General features: G+C 42.8%; 2 protein-coding genes across 7 annotated transcripts in view; both read left to right on the forward strand.

The window, feature by feature from the left end:
- The window catches only part of LOC309865112 (uncharacterized protein), a 335,985-nt gene that overhangs the window by 293,516 nt on the left and 17,183 nt on the right, over positions 1-25,286 (forward strand). For all 5 annotated transcript variants that reach the window (XM_082731329.1, XM_082731328.1, XM_082731331.1 and 2 more), the window contains one exon: positions 12,494-12,643. In XM_082731329.1, the coding sequence (XP_082587455.1) occupies positions 12,494-12,643 (150 nt within the window). The remainder of the gene's footprint in view (positions 1-12,493; positions 12,644-25,286) is intronic.
- The window catches only part of LOC309865110 (uncharacterized protein), a 285,659-nt gene that overhangs the window by 12,619 nt on the left and 247,754 nt on the right, over positions 1-25,286 (forward strand). The window lies entirely within an intron of this gene.

Raw genomic sequence — 25,286 nt, forward strand, 5'->3', positions numbered from 1 at the left:
TCGGCGAGGGCGACAGATGTGCCTGGAGGGTCCCGTGAGCCCAGAGGAGGGGCGCCTGGCAGCAGGTGTGATGGTTCTTTCACCTCTAGACCTTGTCCCTTTGAACTCGTCCCCTGGGGTTGGGCACTGAGGTTTGCATGCGTCCCGGTCCACCAGACATTCACTTTTTGCCACCTGTGTTGAGAGGGGCTGGCAAGTTTACATTTAATTACAGGCTCCACTCTCGTCCCTGGTCTGGGAGCCGGGATTTCAGCTCCCGGCTCAGTGCTCCCTGCCTGCCTTTGGCTCTCATGGGCAGAATCACTCATGGAGCATCTGGGGGACTGTCCGTCCGCCAGGTGCACCTCCTCAATCCTCGGGCGGCAGCATCTGGGCGAGGTGAAGGGCATGGATTTTGCATTTTCCTTAGTTTCCTGGGATTGAGGGCTATGTTCGAGTCCCTTGGACTGGTCAATAGACCAGACCAGAAGCTCGCTGTCATTCTTCCATGGGACATGGTCAGGCACTGTGAGCTATGAGCAGCCTGTGGGCTCATGGATTGAATCCTGGGTCTACAACCAATGAGCCCTGTGCGAGTTACTCAACCTTTCTTACTCTGATCTATTTTCCATAAAATCAGAATTACAGATTTATGTTTGTGGAGCTTATCTATGCAAATACGGTCTGTGTAAAGTAGCCCGTAGAGCCTGACAAATACGGAATTATGGGGAAATATTAATTGCTATTAATTCTTCTGAAAATGCTGAGTTTAATTGACAATATACAATTGCCCTTGTTTATTTTTGCTGGTAACTAAGCAATACATTGTTTGGATAACAGTTGTTTGGCCTCTTCGAAAAATTCTTTAATTATGTATACTTTTTCTTCGCAGTATTTCAGGTGTGTGCGCGTGCGTGCATGTGTGTGTGTGTGTACGCGCGTGTGTACGCGCGTGTGCATGTGTGTGGGAGGTTAGTAATTACCTCTTGCAGATGGAGTTGCCCAATACGATTTTTCCCATAGCAACTGAAAAAAATGAAAAATGAAAGCAAAAAAACCACTGGGGTTGCATAATTGCTGTGCCTGGCCTAGGAGAGTAGAGATCATGAAGTTTTTTGTGGCTTCTGGCTTTCTTCTGGCCGAAGGTGTTGGGTTAAGATACAGAGGTCCTACTGACTAACTGAACAGGATGCTGTCGCTTGCTTTGAAGTGAGTAAATTGGTCAGAAGTGCAAGTGGGAGGGGGAGTTGAGGTTTAATGAAGGGTCATTATTAATGTTTCCATGGTTTTAGCAGTTTAAAAGCTGGGACTCGAGGTGAAGTTGTTGGTTGTGGGGTAAACAGCCCACAGACGTTCAGTCGTATTTGAAGTTCAGTCTCTCGGTCTTCATTATAACCCGAGAACTGGAATCCAGGTCTTCTGAATAACACGGCCAGGGGGCACTTAATACCTTGAACAGTGAATGCTAATTATCCCATCTTCACAGTGGTGCAGGATGTAAAAAGCTACAGCATTCTTTCCAAACCCCAATTATCTGAAGAAAGTTTTACTTGGGAAGTGAAAAGAACATTATTTTGGATTACTAACCCTTCCTTCAAAAAAGATAGATGTTAATTTCCTATGGCCTAGGTAGAAGGAAAAACAGGAGCTTTGAGTGACCAAGTGTTGTCATTTCCCAGCATCTATAAATTTTATCTTTGTATTTTGTATCCCTTTCATAAAGATTGACATATCAGAGTTCATTTATTTGACTGGAACACAGAATTGACTTTTTCACTGGAGATTTGGCTCTCTGGGTCCTGCAACAAAAACAGATAAAACTATTAGCTTCCATTCCCAAGCCCAAATGTTAAGCTCATATCTTGTTTTATTTCTTAAAATTATTTTTACTTCCAAAGACCCATGAGGTCATGTATAGGCCCAACTCTGTATTACCAATAATAATTCAGGGGTAGAAAGTGCATGAAGAATTGAAATCTTTAAATTCTCCCAAAAACCCAGCTTTCAAAAATTTCTTGTGCTCAGCTCTTTACAAGTAAGTGTAGGGCAGGAGAGAGAGAGAGGAGATATAGGACTCTTGATGTCTGGAACTCTGCCTTAGAAACCAGCTTCTTCCAGTTACCTACTCTGCACTGGGCAATATGTGTCATTTTTTGGTGTTCTCCTTTCCCCGTTTGTCAAATGGAGGTAGTCACAGTATTCGGTGGTATTTGCTTTTGTGTTTTGGTGGTGGTTCTATTAGATGCGATATATGTGTGACAGTTTGTAATCCGTTGCACATTCTCTGAACCTGTCTTACCTGATGGGGGAAGAGGAGGCATACACAACCAGTAGCCTGAGTAAATATTTTATATCCTTCACCCTAAATTATCAGGTGTACACTGTGACCTAACAATCTCCATTGTCTGACCACCATCAGTTGTAACTGACCCAGTCCTGAGAGCTGCTGTTAAGACAAAAATGGAAGACACGAGATCCATATCTTTTTTCTTCTTGCTTACCCTTCCCCATCTATCCATCCATCCGTCCATCCATCCTTCCATCTATCCATCCATCCGTCCATCCATCCGTCCATCCATCCATCCTTCCATCCATCCATCCATCCATCCGTCCATCCATCCTTCCATCCATCCATCCATCCATCCGTCCGTCCGTCCATCCATCCATCCGTCTGTCCGTCCGTCCATCCATCCATCCATCCGTCCGTCCATCCGTCCGTCCATCCATCCGTCCGTCCATCCGTCCGTCTGCCCGTCCATCCATCCATACATCCATCCATCCCCACCCATCCATCCATGATATCCATCCTTCCAAGACATCCATGGGGCCATTTACCCAGGTCTGGCTTAATGACTTTTCCTTTATCCTTTATACTGTACATCCTGTATCACTAGTTTCAATGTTCTAAGCTGTGGGAGCTGGGAAATTCTTTCCAATACTAGCCCCCTTTTTGATGATAGTCTAGGTAACAAAATTCGGAAGTCTGGAACAGTGGTGATTTGCTTAAACCTGAACGCTCAGAGCTTTTGCGATATCTCTGCTCCAAGTTTCTCTTCTATTTTAGTTCTCCCTGGAAGTTAGGTAAGGAAAATATACCTGTACCTTTCATCATCCTTGCCCTGTCCTAATCTAGCAGGAATGACTCTTCAGATAATGTTCCTTAAAATTTTCCCTCCTTGATGATGCCTTCTCTTCATTGATTATGGGGATGGACAATTTGATGCTCTCTCAATTGATTTTGGTTGAAACCAGTATAGGAGAGCTAGCTGCCTCTTCAGTGTGGTGCTGGTGGCATGTGCGTAGCATCACCCATAGGCTCCACACTCCCCTCAGCATTCCTAGGCCTTGTGCTTGGTCTACTCCTGAGCTCATATTCTGTGATCCCATGACCCTTGGTAAATTCTGAGCACAAGTTATTAACATCCAGCTGGGAGAAAGGAGTGAATGGGTGGTCTGATTAAATATATTAGACATGGTATAAAAATTCATTCCAGTTACAAGAAATGGTCAGGCGTCAAGAGTGGAGGTGTAGTCTTGGTTTTGCCACTAACTAGAATTGTAAAGGTGGTAGAGTAACTTGATTTTTATGGACCTTGTATCCAAATATGAAGTTAAGTCACATTTTAACTTATGAGCTAAGATTTTAGAGTGAATTACCATTAACACGTCACTCAGCATTGTAGTTCTGTTTTTAAGTCCAGTACTTTTGGTTGTAGTAAAATGTAAACATTTTACATTACCTAAAGAATATGACATGGTATTCAAGATTGGTCATGTCCCTTTGTGTGCTTAACACTCAAAGCACACTGGAAGTAGGTTTCTACGACTCTGACTAGTCTGCCTCACCCAGTGGAGAAGACTTTTCTCATAAAACCAAGCAAAGAAACTTATGTAAAAATGACCCAGTGTCATAGATTTTAGTCGGTCATTGGAGAGGAGTCTGATATAAAGTAAACAAACAAAGAAACAAAAAAACCTGAGTTCAAGAGTAGACATTACTTTTAGAATCCCTCCTTTTGAAAACTTTAAAAATGGAATGAGCAGATTAGTTTATTCAGGTATTCTCTGAAGACCAGAGAATTTTAATTGGCCTTCTAAAGACCCGAGTTTCAACCTTAGCCAGTGTTCAGATGCTTCTCTTTAACATAATCCTCTGTTGACAGTTTATGGATTATTTTCAGATGAAATGCAGAAAAAATACACCTAAGTGTGTATGAAAGCCAACAAAACTGTAGTTGGAAGGTAGTGCTCATTCAGAAAGCTTTATATGAAAGATTTTTTCTCAGAATGTTGTACGAACCATGAGCCAGCCTCTCCTTGTTCTTGTTTCAAAATCAATGTATTTTTGAACTTGGACTTGGCACCTGTGAACCATTCATGGAGCCATTTAAGGTATGAGCTTTGCCTTGGTGTTGAGTCAAGTGAATAAAGGTTGTTTATAACTTTGTATTCCTTGCCAACATCGACACTATCTCTTAAGTAAATCATTTTTATATTAGTCTATATATAACATCATGTGGGAGCTTTTCCTCTTTGCTCTTTGTGTGATCTCGATTGCTAATGTAGACATTCATATCTCCTGACAGTGGTTTTCTAGTTTCTCTTTACATTCTAAATTGGCATGAGTCAAAATTATTTATTTTATACTTGTCAAGGGATAACACTTTTTGTTCTATAATAACCAGGGCTCACAGTGAGTTTTAAAGCTGTTTCAATTGTCTATGTGTACAAATATACTCTTTAAATAGATCCTATATTGATGAATTAAGAAGTGGGTGTTTTTTTTTTTTTAACTTATTTATGTATTACCCAAACTCTCCACCTGAGAGTTTGCTTCTGTAGATCTCACGGAGCTTGGCTGTCCTTGAATACATTTTGTGTTAACTAAATCTAAGAGGATAAGGAATGCTCTACATTTTTTCCTAGAAGATTAAAATTATAAATATCAGCATGACTATATTTTGTTCTTCTTTGGTCCTTTTTCTGTCTTTCAAAATCAACTTTACTTTCCAGGGCAGCTTTAGGTTCAAAGAAAGAGTTACAGAGATTTCTGATGTACTCCGTGCCCCACACATGTATTGCCTCCCCCATTACTAACATCCCCCACCTGAGGGGTACATTTGTTACAGTTGGTGAACCTAAGGGATACATTGTTATCACTCAAAGTCCATCGTTCTTTTCAGCGCTCGTTATTGGTGATGTACATTTTATGGATTTAGACAATTGTGTGATCCTGTGCATGCATCATTTACTGTCATGCGGAATATTTTTGCTGCCTTGGAAATACCCTGTGTTCCACCTGCTCTTCGCTCCTCACCCGCCCCAACACAGGCAGCCATTAGCCTTTTAAATGTCTCCATCATTTTGCCTTTTCCAAAATGCCGTAATGTTGGAATCCTATGGTATTTAGCCTTTCCCTTAGTAATATGCATTTCTGTTTCCTCCATGTCTTTTTGTGGTTTCTTAGCTCATTTCTGTTTAGCACTGAGTAATAGTCCCTTGTCTGGATGTACCCCAGTTACTTTATCCATTCATCTACTGAGGATATCTTCCAGGTTTTTACAATTATGAATGGAGCTGCTTTAAACATCTGTGGTTAGACTTTTTTGTGCACATATTTTTCAACCCCTTTGGGTATAAATACCATGGAGCATGATTGCTGTGTGGTAAGAGAATGTATAGTTTTATAAGAAACTTGCAATTCTTTTCTAATTTTTTATGCCATTTTGCATTCCTACCATCCATGCGAACACTTGGTTTTGCCAGTGTTCCAGATTTGGGCCCTTCTAATAGGTATGCAGTGATATGTCATTTTAACTTTCATTTCCCTGATGACATATGATGAACATCCTTTTGTATGCCTTTTTATTGTTTGTATATATTTTCTTTTTTTTTTTTTTTTAAGATTTTATTTATTTATTTGACAGAGAGAAATTACAAGTACACTGAGAGGCAGGCAGAGAGAGAGAGAGGAGGAAGCAGGCTCCCTGCTGAGCAGAGAGCCCGATGCGGGACTCGATCCCAGGACCCTGAGGTTCTGACCTGAGCCGAAGGCAGCGGCCTAACCCACTGAGCCACCCAGGCTCCACTGTATATATTTTCTTGATGAGGTTTCTGTTAAGGTCTTTGGCTCATTTGTTATTTGGGTTGTTTGTGTCCTTACTGAGTTTAAAGACTCTTTGTATATGTTGGATATACAGAGTCCATTCTCAGTTATTTCTTTTGCAAATATTTCCTCTCAGTCTGTGACTTCTCATTCTCTTGATAATATCTTTCCCAGTCAAAATTTTTAATTTAAAAATTTTAGCAATTACTCTTTTCACAGAATGTGTCTTTAGTGCTGTATCTTAGGTCATTGTCAAACCAAGTTCCTCTAGATTCCTCCCATGTTATTTTCTCATAGTTGTATAAATTTGTATTTTACATTTAGATCTGAGATCCATTTTGAGATCATTTTTATGAAGGGTAGGTTCACTTTTTTGCATGCGGATGTTCATTTGTTCAGCTCTGTTGAAAAGCATGCCCTTGCTCCATTGTATTATCTTTCCTCTTTGTCTGAGGTTAGTTGACTGTATTTATATGGGTCTATTTCTGGGCTCTCTGTTCTCTTCTTTTGATCTGTTTTTCTGTTCTTTCATTAGTGCCACACTGTCTTGATTTCTGTAGCTTTATAGTCAGTCTTGAAGTTGGGTAGCTTTAGTCCTCCAACTATGGTGCTCTGCTTCAGTGTGGTTGGTATTTTGAGTTCTTTCTTTCTTTTTTTTTTTTTAAGATTTTATTTATTTATTTGACAGAGATCACAAGTAGGCAGAGAGGCAGGTAGAGAGAGGGAGAGAGAGAGACAGAGAGAGAGAGAGAGGGAGGTTCCCTGCTGAGCAGAGAGCCTGATGTGGGGCTCGATCCCAGAACCCTGGGATCATGACCTGAGCTGAAGGCAGAGTCTTTAACCCACTGAGCCACACAGGAGCCCCTGAGTTATTTCTTTCTATGCTTTTAGTGGAGTTCATAAAAGTGGACCTTGGGGGGCACCTGGGTGGCTCAGTGGGTTAAGCCACTGCCTTCAGCTCAGGTCATGGTCTCAGGGACCTGGGATAGAGCCCCATATCAGGCTCTTTGCTCAGCAGGGAGCTTGCTTCGCCCTCTCTCTCTGCCTGCTTCTCTGCCTACCTGTGATCTTTCTCTGTCAAATAAATAAATAAAATCTTAAAAAAAAAAAAAAGTGGACCTTGGATTTTCACAATATAGTAACTTTTTTTTTTAATGGAGTGTCTGGATTTAGGATTTAATCATGATAAATATAGTGTATTCTAGAAATTTTGGAATTTTGAAAAGAGTGACTTGTTGACCATCCTTTCATGAAACAGTGAATCCACAACTGTTAAAGACATCAGCATCTGACCAGAAAGCACTGTTACAGGAAGAAAGGTTTCAGTTCTTAAATTTCATCTGTCTATGAAAGATCCTGTTTCCCTTACTCTTCAGCCTGCTATTTTCCTAATAGAGTTTCAGTGGCTCCTTATACATTTATGGTAAATCAGACACTTAATGACCACTGCCAGTTGGATTCAGTTTGGCTTTCCCTTAGTGGAACTCTGCTTTGTGAATGGTTAGGCACAGAGGAGGCACAGTTTTGGAAGAGGGGGTAGTGGTTCTGGATTTAGATCATGTGGCTCAAATCCCCATGCTGCATTCATTAGCTATATGTCCTTTGTCAAATAATGTCACCCCTCTGAATCTTAGTCTGCTGAAGGCTAAAAGTGTGTGTGGGTGTATCTGTTTTCATCTGTGATACCATGTAAGTAAATGCCATGCAGGATCAGAAATTTAGTTATTCCTTCAGCTCCTTATTGTGGCTGATTTGACTTTGTACTCTATGAACATGGGGAATCCAGAATTTAAGAAATACTTCCTCTCCTTGTTACCTGTTTAGGTAGTGAATTATTCTTTTCCTGTCATTTAATATCAAAATATTTAAGTCACAAACCAGCAATAATTTAATGGTAGATTTGGGGGGCACAAACAAGCTGTTTAAAAACTAATAAATAAAAAGGACTGTCCACGTATCGATTTGAAGTTTACATCCGATCTTTAATTTGTTGTGTTACTCAGTTATGAAAAGGAGAGAGAACATGAAATCTGATTATTTTCATGACTATTTTTTTGTCTTCTCTAATCCCAGAAATATCCAGAGGATATACAGTTCAGTATTCTCAGATACTGCTCACCATCTGTTTTCGAAGTGAAAAGTGAGCATCACGTGATACTTTGATTATCCTCCACTATTCCAAACTTAGGGGAAAGAGGTCGCTATCACGTACAACTGGCGAGATACTAACACTGCATATTCCATAACCTACTTTCTTGGTATAGGTTTCTGCCATTCACCCTTTCTTGGCCCCATCACATACTTATTACAACAGATATTCTTGGCTCAACGAAATAGGGAACTCATTCATTAGGGATGTTTGGGTTTTTCAGAAACAAAAAGTAGTTTTGATTGCCTTAGGTTTTTTTTTTTTCTTTTTAAATTCTTCCATCAGATATGATCTTGTGTGGAAGAGAGGGAAAGTAATGAGAGAATTTTGGAAAATGGTGTGAATCACAGCAAGTCACAGATTTAAATGCAAATTGGGAGCAATAAAGATATAAAGATTATGTGGGTCATCTATAATTAGATACTTTTATGTTTATATTGTATATATGTGTTGTTTTCTCAAAAGCATTAGCTCTGGTGACACGTGACAGATCTCATTGGACAGAAAAGGAAATATGCTTGGGAAGGCAAGTAACCTGGCCCAAAACATTGCTAGTAAGCATCAAAAAAATTAAAAAAAATTTTTTTCTCCAGTCTATGGTATGTGGCTCAAAATGATATCTTTTGTGCAATCATATGGGTTGGCGTAAAATCAATACTACAATTATGTATCCTTTTAAAACCTTCCTTGATGTCATGCCCTGTAGGAACGTATTTCAGGATCAGATTTTCATGCTGCTATCAGTGCCACACGCTCAAAATGGCGGTGGCTTTGCCACAGAGACCTGCTCAGAAGGAGCATGTTCTCCTCTTCTCAAATGTTCTACCAAAGATGAGACCATTCCATGATGAGCATATAGCCGTGACTATTACTAAGTATTTAATGTGCGCCCCCTCTTTGTCTCTTTTGTTTATATGTGTTGACATTTTTGCTCTGCGCAGTGCTCCTGGTACCATTATTTTTCCATTTGCATGTGAAGTAACTATGGTACAACATGATTCATAAATGGCCAAGGGCTCAAAGCTAGTGTGGGTTCCAACCCAAGTCCACTGGCTCCTCCTCTTCTGAGGAGGGAGCAACGGTGGCTCCATGAGGAGCTCCACTTGGCCTCGGTTGACGCAGGAAATAGTTTTATGTATGTCTTACCAAGCCATCGTATTTTCTCATTAATTATAAGTGGTTGCAAAATGTAGCTCAAGGCAGAGTTAGAGGGTGGGAGAGGTTTAAGTCACTTGGAATGGTTAGCAAAGCTCTCTGGGCACACTTCCTGGAAATCAAAGTTTTAGCTGCACATGAGGACCCCGGATGTTTGGAGAGAGGGGGTAGGTTTTGTGTCTTTGCACATAGGTGTCCCCACATCCCTTTGGTCCGCAGCCTGAACCACTCTGGGATGGAAAAATAAATCTCAGGAAAGATCAAAGAGTAGAACTAAAGGAAATACCACATAGGTTTCAAAGGACTAGAGTTTCATAGCCATAATTTATAATGTCCTCTGCCCTTGTGATAATTTACATGGGACTGTTTATCGTTTTGTGTTTGAGAATATATTTGTCTTTTATATTTTAAAATATCCTGTCTTTAGAATCCTTTCAAGTGCAGTGATTGGAAGCTGGAGGTCCTTTTCATTCTACCTTTCTTCCTTTTAGTCTTTTGTGTAATTTAAACGCTCCTTTGTTCACCGGCCCACTTCCTGAACAGATGTTTATTGAACACCTACTATAGGACAGACCCTCTGTTGGACTCTAGATGAACTCTAGGGGAGATGCTGAATCTGTCTCCAGGGAGTTTGGTAGGAGAAACTGTTGTGGACTCAGCTAATCACAGGGCACTTCAAGAAACGCTCTGCTAGCAGGAGGCAAAGTTCTGTAAGGGTGCAAAGGAGGGAGGAAGTAATTCTTCCCATGTTTATCAGCAGACATTGGAGCTATCTGTGAATAGTAGGGGTGGGAAGGAAAACTGGGGTTGTGTGTGTAGGACACTGGACTGCTCAAAAGCCCAGAGCACCGAAAGGACAGGAATAACAATCATCACCTCACAGCTACCAACCTGAGTCCGTGACCAGCCTAGTGTACCTGGGACAGAAACTGGCCACCGACACCCAGGCACAAGGATCTCCCTGGCCAGTCTTTACTTCTTCGTGTATTCTTGGGTAAAACTGGGCTGCTGCTGCTTCTCTCTTTTTTTCCACTTTTTCTGGTTGGTTTGATAGATGTGAAGTAGGTGTCGGTGTTGTCGACGTCGAGCTTTAATTATACCCAGGGAGTCCAGAATAAACCAAGCCACGTGCTGTGACCCAGGGCAATAGAACGTTTTTGGTGCCTTGTTTCTGTGTCCTTGTCCTATTTGTTTTCCTCGGGGAATTGTATTTTTTGTGATGCTGTTAGAATAGGTCTGAGGACAACCTACGTGTCCCTCCACTGTTTCCTTTGGCGTTCTGTGAGCCCTCCTGGAGAAGTGTGGCGTGCAAATATGGAGACTTCCTCTGTTGAGTTCCTTAAATTTGCTAATTTGGACTTTTATATCGGGACAGCAAAACGTTCTTGTTTAAATAGCATATGATTCCTGGAGAGCTCATAAAACTGTCCAACGTGATGTCAAATAATTTGTGTCTGTAAGAAACTTTGCAGATGGCTAAGATAAGTACGAGGGGGTATTTTACGTGGTTTTTTTTTTTTTTTAACTGTCTCTTTAATTACCTCGTATAAAATGGGGACTTCTCCTTGATCATCAGGGAAGTGGATGATTTTCCTGTTGTAAATCCCAAATACCATAAACTCCAGATTTTATGATTGACAGGTCTCTGCTGAGAGTTTACATTCTCCAAGAGGACTCCCCAAAATACCATATCATCGTAGTTGTTCAGAAAAATCCATATTTCAGTAAAATTTCCCCGACCCCAGTTGGCGTTGTTAAGCAACTCAAATCCGATAGCTTCATTTGCTTGGGAAACCAACCGGTGTCCCAAACAGGATTGTGTAAGTTAAAAGAGCACCGTGCCAAAACTTTGTAAGAACATGATGTCAAAAATAAATATATGCGTATACACACACAGGTACAATTGAGTATACTGTTCCCGATGTTTTGATCCAGGGAAACTAGAAGATGAGTGGGAGGCATTCTGATCAACTTGGTATTTGTTCCAGAGAAAGTCACTGGAGGAGAAAACACATTCTTGGCATGGACTGAAAAGCCACATTCTGTGATACAATTCATTTTGTGATTTAAATTTTTATAATTCAGTATATGTAATAAACAAGGTAGTGTTGGATGGTGAGTTGAGTGTTGTGAAGTTAGAAGAAGTGTGTGAATCATCTTCCCTTTTACAGAGCAAAGTGTGGAACTGAGGCTATAGATGGGTTATCGTGAGTCTCCTTTCCCTTTCTTCCTGTTCATCTTTGTGCCCTGTCCGCATATCCCCTTAACCCTCGGCCTAACCTCCTTTGATCAAAGGAGAAAAAAAAAAAATCTTTAGGAGTTGTAAGGTCATTACATTTAGGATGAGAGTTTTGTTCAATGTAACAGCATTGGCGGATTTAGTCATTTCTAGCTTTCTGCCCGGACTTGAAAATAGTTTCAATGCCCATTGCTGAATACTGCCGTGCTCTGCATGTTTTCCTTCTGGGATTGAACTGGACAGGTTTCTGGTGTTTTAGTACATTCCAGTGGGTATAAGAATATTGGCTACTCCAGGTTTCCTTAACTGACCTGGTTATGGTAGAAATGATCCTGTCCCCTGGATCCTAGACTTTTCTCCTTTGCAACACCAGAGATTAGTAAGTTGGCTGTTATCTCCATTACAGTGGGTTACAGAAGCAACTTTGGGGTGAGTCCTGGGGCGTGGCCAGGATGGTTCACAGGTCCATGGGTGGTGGTGGTGGTGGTGGTGGTGTTTTAATACATGGACCGTTTCATAAACTGCCAATTTCATGTGGCACACCTTGCCTCAAATTGTCCAAATAAAATTTCCTTTGCAATATTTTCTCCACTCGGAGGACACGTGCCTTTCCCCCCACCACCCTGTCCATCTCCCTGCCCCCAGCACCGTGGGTCCAGTCAGTGACGGGATGTCTTTGTCAATGTCCAGGGGACGTCTTCCTTGGAACAATAGGTGGTGGACGGTCTGCAGTGGGGAGGCCTGGGCTCGACTTCAAAAGCGATTTCCCCATCCCGACAGGGCAGGGCATGTTCTCCTGGGGCTGGGAAGTCACAGCTCCAGCCCCGTTGAAGACCGCACCTCCCCGGTGCTTTTTCCTTCCCAGGAGCTGCAGAGTCCAAGTGTGACTGCCAAGATGCATCCAGAAAAGCCAAAGAGCCCGGGCATGTCAGACCTTCCCGCAGCTTGCCACACACACACCTACAGCAACCCGGGGAGATGAGTGAGGAATGGGAGGGAAGGGAGCGCCAACCAGGTGAGCAACCGCGTCGGTCTGCGGGCTCAAGCAACAGGAAGGGATCCTTGGCAGTTCTGTGTATTTGGCAGGATTGTTGCATGACCTGAGCTTACACTAAGTTGCCTCACAGCAAATAACTTCTCACCAGGCGCTATAAAGGGGAGGATGACTCCTGGGCCGAGGACAGATGAGTACATCAAAGACGACTAATTAGTTTCCAGGTGTGGTTGGGCAGGGTTGTCTCTCTGCTTTCAGGAAGGGGTTAAAGCCGAACTTTTGTCAGCCCTTAGGTGAGGTTCTTTTGTGCAAAGCCAGTGTAAAAGCTTTAATACAGAGTCTCTGGGCTTTGGTCCGTATGGCGGTGTGTGTGTGTGTGTGTGTGTGTGTGTGTGTGTGTGTGTTTATATCCACAAGAGGTGGCCAAGGTTGTGTTTCCTCTTTATTAATCTCATTTTTTTTCTTTTCTTTTTTTCTCTTTCTTTCCTTCTTTACTTTCTTCTCTCCCTCCTTTTGTTTTCTTCCTTTCTTTCTTTCTTTCTTTCTTTCTTTCTTTCTTTCTTTCTTTCTTTCTTTCTTTCTTTCTTCTGTCTTTGGGATATGTGTTTTGAAGCTACCTTCCAGGTGAATTGAATTAGATTACACCTTAAAAAAAAAACCTTAAAAAAGAAAAAACATTTTAGTAATGAATTCACTGGTTGGCGTCTTTTGCCACACTTCGTGCCACAATAGGATTTGCTAGGGTTCCGTTGTGCTTCTAAATTAGTTTTCAGTTTCTGCAGCCTGCTTTCCTTTTCATTTCTGTTCATGCTACCATGATGTGACGAGGAGGTATTTTCTTGATAGCAAGATATCATTTAGAAATGCCTTCTGAATGCCTGCTCCTAAAATCCAAATGGAATATGAACCCAGGAGGGAGTTTAATCCCTGAAACAATTCTCAGGCAGGGTTCCTCGACCTCTGCGCTCTTGACATTTTGAGCTGGATAATTCCGTATCATATGGGACTTTCTAGTACATTATAGTATTTATTAGGACTCGGCTTCTACCCACTAATTGCCAGTAGCACCCCCTGCCCCCAACAGGTAACCATAAAAGTCCCATGGACAAAATTGCCCCCAGTTAGGAACTGGTGCCCTAGACCTGGAGGTAACTAAGGAAAAACAAGGTCAAGAAAACAGTGAAGATGGAGAATATGGAGTTAGTTTTGGCTTCTTAAATCTATTACCTATGTGGTTCTAAAAAATGCACATTCTTGGAGGGTAAGGTCCACCAGTGGAATTCTCACTTACCACCTATGGTCTCTCCATTATTGACAGGAATGTGCTTGAGATTAATACAGTTGCAATTCTGTTGGAAGTATTGATTTTGACGTTTTTACTATCAACCAAAGGATTCTCGGGGGTGGGGGTGTGCGTACGTGTGCGTGTGTGTATTAAATATATAGATAATATATATAATGTATAATAATAATATAAATATATTATATATATATATATATATATATATATATATAAAGTGTGCAGCACTTTCCAGCACTTTCTATGAACGCCCCCGATCTCTTAGTTGATTGGATGGGTAGACAGAGCCGTAGGAGCACAAGATTCCAACGAGGCTCCCGTAAGCGTTTAATAACTGAATGAAGAAACACATTCAGTCTATGCTGTCATTGAGCCGTTTTATGGACGGGAGGTCCAATAGGTGGTCCGAAGCCTGGTTTTGCCGAATTCGCCATTTTCAGCGTCCTAAAACCCGTCTAGACTACGGCGTTTCTCCTGAGTGTGGGGCTGCGATTCATTCTCCCTGCTCTCCCCCCCTCGGCGTTGACTCTGACCTCTGTAGTAGACTGCGGGAGTCGTCAGACCAGTAGAATCCTGTCTTTACTCTGATTGAAATGCGCAGGGTGCTGTGGTCTTTATTTCGCACTTTCTTGTATTCTCTCTTCTCTGGTCACACGAACACCCCCGTCTGCCAGGCCCGGTCTTGCTTTCCCCCTTTCTGTTTCTGATCGTCCGTCCCTCCCGTCTGTCCTTGACCTTCCCTTTTCTCTGACCACACGAACCGTCGGGTGGCATCATCTTCCCTTTTCTGAACCCTGTTGCCCAGAGACTGCCATGAGCCATGCCTTGGGCGCTCTGTTTCTTTAATGCTGGGTCTCTCTGAGGGATAGTTAATGATCTTTGCAGCAAATGAAGGTGAACTGTTTGTTGCCACATTATTGTTATAATACAGCCAACTGTATGGAACAGATTGGTCTGAGCTCGGAACAGCTGGGGCTGGCAGAGTGAGTCTCGACTCCTCTCGGAAGAGTTCCAGAACTGCCAAATCATCACACTTGAAGGGGAAAAGCGGGACACGGAAGGTTACGGGGATAGTGCTTCCAGCAGGTGCCTTTTGCCTTTGCGATCTACCTTGTTGCAATTCTCGCTGGCTCGTGGATCTGGCAAAGCGCAGGCTAACGGAACCCAGGGGCTGCTGTCACTGCCGTCGGACCAGCCTGCTTTTAGTGGCTCCGATGGTATTTTGTTGCTCGATTTCAGGTGAAAATACATGAATACGTGATAAAACAGATGCGCCTGCTGTTGAAACTGTGCCTCTTTTCCGTCCACTGAAACTATTTGCAGTGTTAAGGAGAATTTGGATTTGCAAAATGGACAGAGCCCTAAAATAAATGAATAAAGAAAGGCTCTGTTGGAACTTCTGGACTTGGGCTATAGCATGTGGCCTCCCGGTGGATGTAATAAATGCGAATCAGTGTGGGGAGGGACAGGCTTCATGAACGGGTGGCCTGCGGAACCCGATCCAGCCTCGGGTAGTTGTGTTTGCCCATACAAGGAAGTGTGTGTGTGTGTGTGTGTGTGTGTGTGTGTGTGTGTGTGTTTAAAGAACTAGCTGCCAACATTAAAAAAATGTATATATAATACATGTATAAATTTGAGGATTTTTTTCCAAAGAAGCTGGAAGGTCGGGTTTCCTTGGAGCTCTAGTCTCCCGTGGTGACTGCCAGCTGAGGCTAAGTAACCGGCTACCTGATACCCATCCTGTGGGCAAGGAGCAAAGTGTGCAGTTTCCTGGAGTCCCCCCCCCACCCCCCCCCCCACCCCACAATGGCTTCCTGCCTGGCCCCTGCCGGCGAAGTGTGCGACAGAGAGCGGACGGAGGCCCCGGGCTGGGGACGAATTGGGCTGGACTCTTCGCTTCACCACCAGCTTGAACCTGGGCACGTTACTTACCTCTCTGACTCTTAGTTTCCTCGTGTATCAGCTGGGAATATGGTTCTTCCCTCCCCCGGGTGCTGGGAAGGGGATTAAGGCCACGAATGGAGGTGCTATGCCTTACACCCCCAAAACAGGTGGGTCCTTCCCTGGTGTGATTGCTCCACACATGAGCTGTCACTGTCCTTTTCGGGTGCCAGGTGTCACAAACGACACTTCCTTGGAGTCCTGTCGATCATGTTATAAAACTGGATACCCTTCTCTGCTACTCAGGACGGTAGGGGACTTGAGTCTCGACCTCCCGTGTTTCTGTTTCCGTCTGGCAATATAACAGTGACCGGGTCTCAAAGGGGATAATACAATAGACGCTGCTCCTCAAGGTGGCGTTGTCTGAGAAAGGGAACCGTTTATGATTTAGTTCATGTTAGGTAGACACTTGGTTGAGGGTTTTTTGGTTTGTTTGTCTTTTGCTTTTTGGTCTGGGACACGACTTTGTAATTTTGGATATAAACTCCTGGAGTTTTCTGTCTCCTAATTGCAACCCCATCGGTATCCCTGTCACATTTACACTCAGGTTGATGACAGCCCTGGGGACTGAAGATGGCTTGGAATTGTCATGGAGGGAGAGGTAGAGCAACGGGACCACTGGATCAATTAATATATTTTCTTAAAAGTGGTAGTTAAATTTAGTTTTGATTTGGCAGGAGGTGTATTGAAAGCAGCCTTTTATCAGCATTCTGGACTCCGATTCTTTAAGATTCCGAAGGATTTCCCCCCTGATGTTATCATATTCTGTTGGTATCTTTTCTAACACCTGACCTTTGACATCTGTCAGAGGGTTCCAGCATACCTTTTGCTGCCATACCAGATGGGGGAAGGGCTTGTTATTATATGTGTGGTGAGGACGTACAGGGTTTTCCGCTGATTTTTCTTCTTCCTGGAAATGTTGGGTTTTCTTTAGGGGTGGATATTTCCCTTCAGTGTCTAACACTTGTCTCAAAAGGATAACAACAGCGCAGGGATTTCTTCTTGTGCCTCGTGAAGGTCTCTGGAAAACTCATGTGCTCCAGCAAAAAGCCTCTTAGAAAGAAGGCAGGGTGGTCGCAATGTTGAGGCAGTTCTAGGACCAGTAGGAGAGAAGAGATATGGGAGGTGACAAATGATTTGTGATCCGCTCAGTTTCTAGAGTCCCCAAATCAAACCACACAGCGTGTGTTGTCTTAAAGCCTCCTCGGGTGAGTGAATGTCGTTATTGGGATGGAAGCTCCCTGAATAGAAGAAGTGAGAGGACAAAACATCATTTTTTAGATCTTTGCTTTAAAAAAAATTCGTGAGTGGAAGTATAAGTGTACCTCCGGTCCTTGAACGTGGTCCTTGACCCAGAGTTGGTTCTAGGCGACTACTTAGCTTTGGTTCTAGTTCCCACCTCCACCTGATGGTGTTGAGGAGGTGAAGAGGGGACGACCATGGCTGAAGGTGGGAGGAGGAAGAAAATGATTGTTTTTCTGCCCTTTGTAAACTTTCTCTTCAAGTCTCCACAAGGATGGTGGCACGTTGAAAACTGAAGGAAATATTCAGGCTGATTCTTAAGAACTTGTCGGGATTGTAGTTGTATAAAAATGGCAATTTTACATAACTCAACCAAATAAAATTATTATGTGTTTGCTAGTATTCCTGCTCTGACTGGAAGTATGGAAGGTTCAAAAAGCCAGAAATGTTTTGTCATCCAACTGGTGATTTTTTTTTGCATATAGTTGTCTAGAATATAGAAGTATTTTCTGCTTGGATTTTCCCTGTTACCACTTCCCCCCCTAAAATGACAGTTACTGTCTTAAATCTCATAGCAAGAAAGTCTGAAAGGAGTACACAGCATGGGGGGTTGGTGGAGTATTGTCCGATGAGCCATCTGTGGACACGCATGGCGGACAGTTTGGCTGCCCAGATCCAAACTGGATTTTAACCTTAGCAGACTTTTATTTGGAAACAGACATGGACATGAGAAGACAGAAAGCTACCTTCATGGCCATGCCCTATCACAATGTGTTCCTAGGGGTAGAGCCTTCTGCAGAGTTTAGACGTTGGCTTTTCTGGGCATTTCCTGCCCAACTCACCCCCTGGTTTTGTGGGTCAGAACGACTCAGGGAATACTCTTAGAGTTTGGGCAACAAACCTGTTCACTTAGGGAAGAAAAATGGGAAAAATCTCTAAGCCATCCTCGGTGTAGGGGTGTCAGTGGTCTCCTGACCATGGTGGTGCGTGTGTGGGTGTGATTCATGGTGGGAGTTTTGTGCAGAGGGCGACAGATGCTTCCTCTGCTTGCATGTTTCCTGGTTTTTAAAGCTGCTTTTTTTTTATAGTTTTATTTTAAGGTTGGGTGCCTCCTTGGTCTGTCGGCGAGGGCATGGAGAGCCTCCGGGCACACGCTCTCGCCTCTGTAACTTGCTATTCCTTGTGTAATATCAAGTGGAAGTGCAGGCACCACAGACTACTTTGAGCAGAGCCCACTTCCCTTCACCCGCAGAGAACATGAAGCAGTTACACCAACATCAATCAAGGAGAAGCCACAGGCTGAACTCACACCGTTGAAGCAGGTGTGTGAGTGAGCCTTCTCCAACAGGCGCGTGTGACTGAGGTGGACCTCGGTGTCCTGCCCGCAGATGTCAGTTATGATGGCTGTGTGGGGCTGTGCTCGCTCAGCACAGAGCCAAGACAGGCCTGTTGTCTTGTTGGAACAGAACACGTAGAGCTCATAGCATCTCAGGGGCTGACTGAGGGAGATGGAGGAAAATGCAAGGTCTGGTGCGTGCGTGTGTGTGTGTGTGTGTGTGTGTGTGTGTACATATGCATCGGTATATATCAAATGTATGTTGATGTCTGCGTATGTATAGATGTGTGTCCATATACACAGGTGTGTGTATACATACATATATGCAAACTGGTTTATTTTTAAAATTTTTAAAAAATACTTTATTTATTTGACAGAGCACAAGCAGGGGAGCTGGAGTGGGAGAGGGAGAAGCAGGCTCATCTGGGACTCGATCCCAGGACCCCAGGATCATGACACGAGCCAAAGGCAGATGCTTAACCAGCTGAGCCACCCAGGTGCCCATACACACCGGTCAGAGCAAAACTCCAGTGGGCCATGAACTAAAGAGAGTATGATATTTCTAAGTATCTGATAAGGTGATGGTACTAGTTAAAAATAAACAAAAATCATGAATCTCATTCCAGCCAAATCACTCTGATATGTATTGAGTTGTAGGAAATTTCTACAACAGTTTTGAATGATCTCAAAAAAAAAAAAAAAAAACCAAAACATTTCACACTGGGACTTCAATATTTATTCTACCTCTTAAACAGTGACTGGTTCTACCAAGGCCACTGTGTAAGTTATTGCTCATGAGTATCCATGTTGAGCTGCTGTTTCAAAATATTATGCATGTTACTTATATTTAACGATGAGAATAATCACCCTTTAAGGTAAGATAAGTCTTATTCTTTAACTATCGAAACTGGCTAAGTTTGGGAATGATTAGAAATCCAATGCCACTATAGGCACAGGGAAAAGAGATTCTACAGAGGAGGGAACTTTATACACGATTTAGAGGCTGTTGAGTAATATATAAAATCAAAAGCCACAAAGTGTTCTTGTTCATAGCTCTGACAGTACAGCTCCAAAGCAGATTGATCCTAAGACTATTATCAAACGTATGTAAAAGGGTTTACTACAAGATTTCTTTATCACAATCTTATTTTTGATGTGAATTTCATAATTGTCTCACTAGTATTAGGGTGGTCATATAAATTATGATAGAAATGCATAATGAAATGTGAAATGAAGCATTAAAATAATGTAGCTTTTTCTGTGTTCCTACTAAAAATACTGAGTTGCATGCTTACATGCATATCTGGGCCTTAGAAATAGTTTGGGAGAGATTTATGTATAAACCTTAAAGTTATTATCTCTAGGTGCCTTGAAGGTAGTAAAATATATATGTATAATACATATATATGTATACATATATATATTTTTACATATCCATTTTTAATAATAATCTAATATTTGTATGTATTACCTACACATTAAAAACAGCAAAAGGGAATCACAGAAATATAATTTTAAGAGTAAAAGTTACCCAGAAATACATGTGAAGATCAGGAAGAAAAAGAGCTTTTCTTTCTATTCCCTCCTTTAGCAGAAGATACCAAAGACTGTTGGTTGATTTATTCAGCAATATATTCGCTCCAGGCACTGTACAAGGCTCTGTGACAATGTTACTTGCTTTCCACATGGCAAATGGCTGAATCGGTTGTACTTTGACATACTCATAAATGTGACTTTACCAACAGAGTTAATAATAGTAATCTGAACGTTCTACAATGGACATGCAAACACAAAGATGAAACAATGACCTTTTGCTTCATGTCCTCACGTATGTGTTCTATCTGCTCTAGACTGTCTCACACAGTTCAACTTTTCCTACCATGTGGATAATTGGGGACTTCAGGTCAAGCGAGCAAGGAAATCACTGGGCAAACCTGACACCATTCATGTAGACTTCTAAAGGACTCGCAAAAGCCAGTGCTTTGAAAAATCTGACCTCTACTTATTTGTAGGGTTTTGGCTTTGAAATTCAATCTCAGTTTAATGTTGAGCAGGTGTCCTTGGGGTGGCAGGACAGGATTCGAAGAGGGAGAGATTAGTGTGGTGAATGTGGTGTCTGTCCTTCTGGAATGTTCAGACTGTGGAGGATATGAATGTCTGAGAGAGGATGAGGGACTCATTTAGAGGCTTAAAATGCTTCTGAGTCCCCAAGAATCTTCCCAAAGGGCAGTCTTCTGATGGCTGCTCCTAGAAGTGTCACCTTCCCTGTGACCTCTCAGCACATTGACCTCTTCTACTAGTATGAGATTGGAAATCTTAAAATTCCAGCCAGAAGCACCCAAGGCTCCCAAATGAGAAGATGTTTCATGAGTTCAGCTATAAAAATAGCAAAGATTCTTGAGAAGGAGGATTTGTTTTGGATGAGGACCAATTTGCCAAGTCGTTGTGTGTGTGTCTAGGGGAATGATTCTGGATTCTTGAGTTTTGTTCATTTCTTTTCCATTGGGGAAAATAGGGAATAAGTCAATCTTGGGGTCTGGGTCTCTTCCCATTGTCAGATGAATCTGGAGAGTTCAAGCTCCATCTGTCACCCCCTGCTGGTTTTCTGTGATATTGTGGGAAGACTGGTCATTTTCACAGCCTCTTTTTCTCTGTATCCCCCCCTCCCCGCCCCACCCTCTTAGAACAGATATGCTGCCATTAACTTATTGCCTCGGGATACCTTAAAGCATAAAGAAGGGTATGGTTGGGGCGGGGTGGGGGGGGGGAGTTTGTAGCTATTCCTGAAACTCAGAGTGATAAAATCAATAATTTGAGGAATTACTTGCCTTTAAAAAAAACAAACCCCAAAACAACAACCAAAAAACCCTTGTAAATAGAACAAGATTGAGAAAAACATGTCTTTAGACAGCCTAATCTAATCACACACAGAAGGCAGCCTGTTTTCTTACTTGTTGGATAACTTCCACTTTATAGTCTCGCAGGGAACAATATATTAAGTACAGTATTTAGAAATATTTGTTGAATCCTACTGTCTGATTTTGGCAAACTCCAAGGGAAAAAAAAAAAAAAAAAAGAATATGTCTTGGACTGCATGAGCCTTCCTGGGAAGATATTGGAGTTTTCCCAGAGAGGCTGGCTTCCCATTGTGGGAAACATTGGTTTAGTAGATAACACTATGAGCATTTGTCTTTGAGAGGGTGTTCCGATTTCTTTAGGTTTTTGGAGCAGCTGCGGCTGTTCTTCTGTCTCTCAGGATCTGATAAAACCCAAACCCTAAATATACGCTGGTCTTCTGCTGACCGCTCATTTCCTCGGGAAGGGTACCCCGGCCTGTCATCCCTCACCCTGTGAGGGCAACACGCCGAGCTCACTGGCACTGAATAGCCAGGATCTAGAGGACAAGATGTGGGTGTTAGCAAGTGAGAGTAGGTGATGGGGCTCCAGGGGTGAAGTGTCCATGGGCGAATGCTTTTCCCCCCTCCCCCTCTTATGGAATGTTGAAGCACCAACTTTTGGCAAAGCCTGAAGCTAATTCTGTTTAAATGTGATCATCACATGACATTGACTGAGTAACTGAAATTCGTGATGAACGTCAGGATGAGATACTGAGAATGTGATGCTGTGGCCTCTTTATTTAAACGTGTGTGCTAAGATTCAAGTTCATTGTGTAAGTGAAGGAGGGACGTAAGTGAAATAGATTCCTTTAGCGGAAGTTTCTTAGCATGTGTCCGGCATGAAATCGTTTTAATAGATCTTAGGCAAGGGCGGGTCTTACAGCCCTGTTCCACGGCTTGCTTCAGTGTGGAGTAGACGTAGCTGATGGGGTTTTTTGCTCATTAGCTTGTAACTTTGGGAGGCTATCTCCAGAAGGGAGAGAAAGAACATTAATGTCATAGTTTTTCTTTTTCTTTTCTCTTCTTTTAAAAAGATTTTATTTATTTATTGGACAGAGAGACCGAGCACAAGCAGGGGGAAGCCGCAGGCAGAGGCAGAGGGAGAAGCAGGCTCCTCACTGAGCAGGGAGCCCGATGCGGGACTCGATCCCAAGACTCTGGGATCATGACCTGAGCTTAATCGACTGACCCTTCCAGTGCTCCAACCTCATAGATATTCTAAGATAGAACTTATTTTGGATTTTTAAATTAATTATATTTATGTTATTTAGATTCACAGAGCAGTTGCAAAGAGAGCGAGAATGCATCCCTGTATCCTTCATCTGGTTTCCGTCGTCGTTACTGTTATGAAAAAGTTTTTTAAAGGGTGTATTTATTTATTTGAGAGCGAGAGTGCTCAAGAGCCAGCACGAGTGGGAGGCGTAGAGGGAGAGAATCTGAGCGGACTCTGCGTTGAGCACCGAGCCCAGTGTGGGGCTTGACCCCATGACCTTGAGATCACGACCGGAGCCGAAACCGAGAGTCGGTTGCTCAACCGACTGAGCCACCCGTGCACTGCTGTGTGTTACCTTCTTAAGGTGTGTTTGTCAAAACTAAGGGACCAACATTGGCACTTTATAATTAACTAAACTGTAGAGTTTACTTGAATTTCATTAATCCCTCCCAGTGCCCTTTCTGGGTTCAGGGATCCCCTCCGGGATACGTGACATTTAGTCATGTCTCCTTAGACGCCCCCTGACCTGGGCCAGTTTCTCAGACTTGTTTTTGATGGTTTTGAGGCACGCTAGTTAGCACTTCGTAGACGGTCCCTGCTTTGTGCTTCCCTCTGATGTTTTTCTCCAGGGGAGACCAGGTTGTAGGTTTTGAGAGGAAGACTGCAGAGGCGGGTCACTGTTCTTCCCAGTTCCGGTCAAGAGCGGCCCCATGCACGGGGGCTGGATCACGTGGATGGGGTCAGGTGGTGCCGGGGTTCTCCAGGGCAACGTGACTGTCTCTTCCCCTCGTTCCAAACTGTGTCTTTGGAAGGCGGTCACTATAGCTCATAGGGTTGTTTTGGGGTTTAAATGAGATGATAAAGCTCTTACGGCAGCACAGGGTGTTTGAAAACGCTCTGGAAAGTCCATTGTTACTGTAGGGGCTGCTCTTGCTCTTGTCCCTTTCAATACTTGAAAGCTAGTAGTCTGTCAGGCTTCTTCCGTGCAGGTCCACGGTCCGCAGCCACTTACTGATGTGGTCCAAAATACAAAAATAAGAGAGAAGAGCGCTTATAAACCTCTTCAGCGAGAGGACTGCATTCGAAGGCCCTCCAGATTTACCCCCGAAAGACTGTACCTCGGAATCATTATATCGAGTCCATTATATCAGGAGGAAAAACATGGGGCAGAGGCATGGAATAGAAAATACATACAAATGTAAACTGTTTTGCTAATTGTTTTATAACCACAACAAATTTGTTCAGAGACTACCCTGTAAGTGATGGTGTCAGACATCGACGAGGGGCATGAAAATGCAGGCATGAAGGGGGGTGCGGGCTGGACTTGGGCTTGAGGGGGACAAAGAAAGTAATTTAGGAGCTGGGTCTACATTACAGTGAGGTGTTTTTTTGTTTTCTTTCTTTTTTTTTTCTTTTTCTTTTTTTTTTTTTTTTTTTGCTATGTTTGATAGCTTTCAGGTAGAATTGAGAGTTCTTCTTAGAAATAAGTGTCCTCAGCATTTCTCTCTAAAATGAAGGCCTTGTTCTGCAACCCGAAATGCTTCAAAGCCTGTGTGGTTGGTTGTTGCTGGAGTAGTTTGCTGAGCCTGGATAATAGAGTTCGGAGTCCTGTAACCACGGCTGTTGGAATAAATGAGAACAGCTGGTCTCTTGTACAGATACTGTTTGGCATGAATTTTTTATTTAAGTCTCTCCATGCAGCTAGTAAACAGTAAGCAGTATTCCAACATGACTAAAAGCGTCCTTCCAATAAATTGTCTTCACTCCTCCCCATTTAAAAGTTCAGGGTGTAGGGCAGGGTTCATGTACCAGAGGAGGAATGCTAGGAAAGTATTTGAGAGCTAGAGAAAACAAGGTTCCTTTTCTATGTATTCTTTCTCATTTGACCTTCAGCTTCTCTCTCAGATAACATAGTTTTTGGACTCTTTCTTGGGAAAGCAAGATTCATGCTGACATTCTTTCGCCAGTCTGTATGTACTAAGTGGAGAGAGACTTGCCCACATTGAAATGGAATGCTCTGTCCCTGAGTGCTTAATGGGGGGAAGATTTGCATGTGCATTAAGGCTAGGTGAGTGATGGAACATTCTCTTGGTCCTCTTTAAATGACTAACAAGGAAATTCTTTCCATATATCTTTGTGAATTTGTCTTAACAAGCTGACTGGAGGCTGAGCAACCCTTTCCTGCCTCCTACGGAAGCTAGGATGTGCTTGAGGAAAACGGATGGCGTTATCCATCCATTTCCTGTTATCTTTCTTACCAACAGCGAAAAAGACTTCCTTTTTGCTTAACCTGATGTATTAACCCAGGGGTTCGATGGAGTCAGAATTGTCGTAACACAGTATCCGGTCTTATTCTTTCGTCAGCCATTGTGTTCCCTGTCCCGGAGGCCGGGGATCATTATGAGGAGATCTATATGTATCTCAAGAATCACAAATGATCACCTTTATGGGTCCTAAGCAATGCTTCTTCGTTTAAGCCTTTGTGAGACTCTCGTGGTCATCGAGGACGCTCAGAAATCAGTTGCCCTCCTTAGGGACACTTAGTATAGAGGTGCTTTCTTGCTGGAACTGGCCCACAAAACGTGAGCAAAGGTCCCATATGTTACTTCCCAGATGAAGCTGTAAGGGTCGCTGTGGGATTTACTTCACGCCCGTCCACTTACCTTGGTGGAAACACACACTGACATGGCGCCTGCCATCTGGTCTCTGAGGGATCCTCATGGAATGATACCCTG

This window comes from Mustela nivalis (assembly GCF_964662115.1).
Source record: "Mustela nivalis genome assembly, chromosome: 5".
NCBI classification, from domain to species: domain Eukaryota; kingdom Metazoa; phylum Chordata; class Mammalia; order Carnivora; family Mustelidae; genus Mustela; species Mustela nivalis.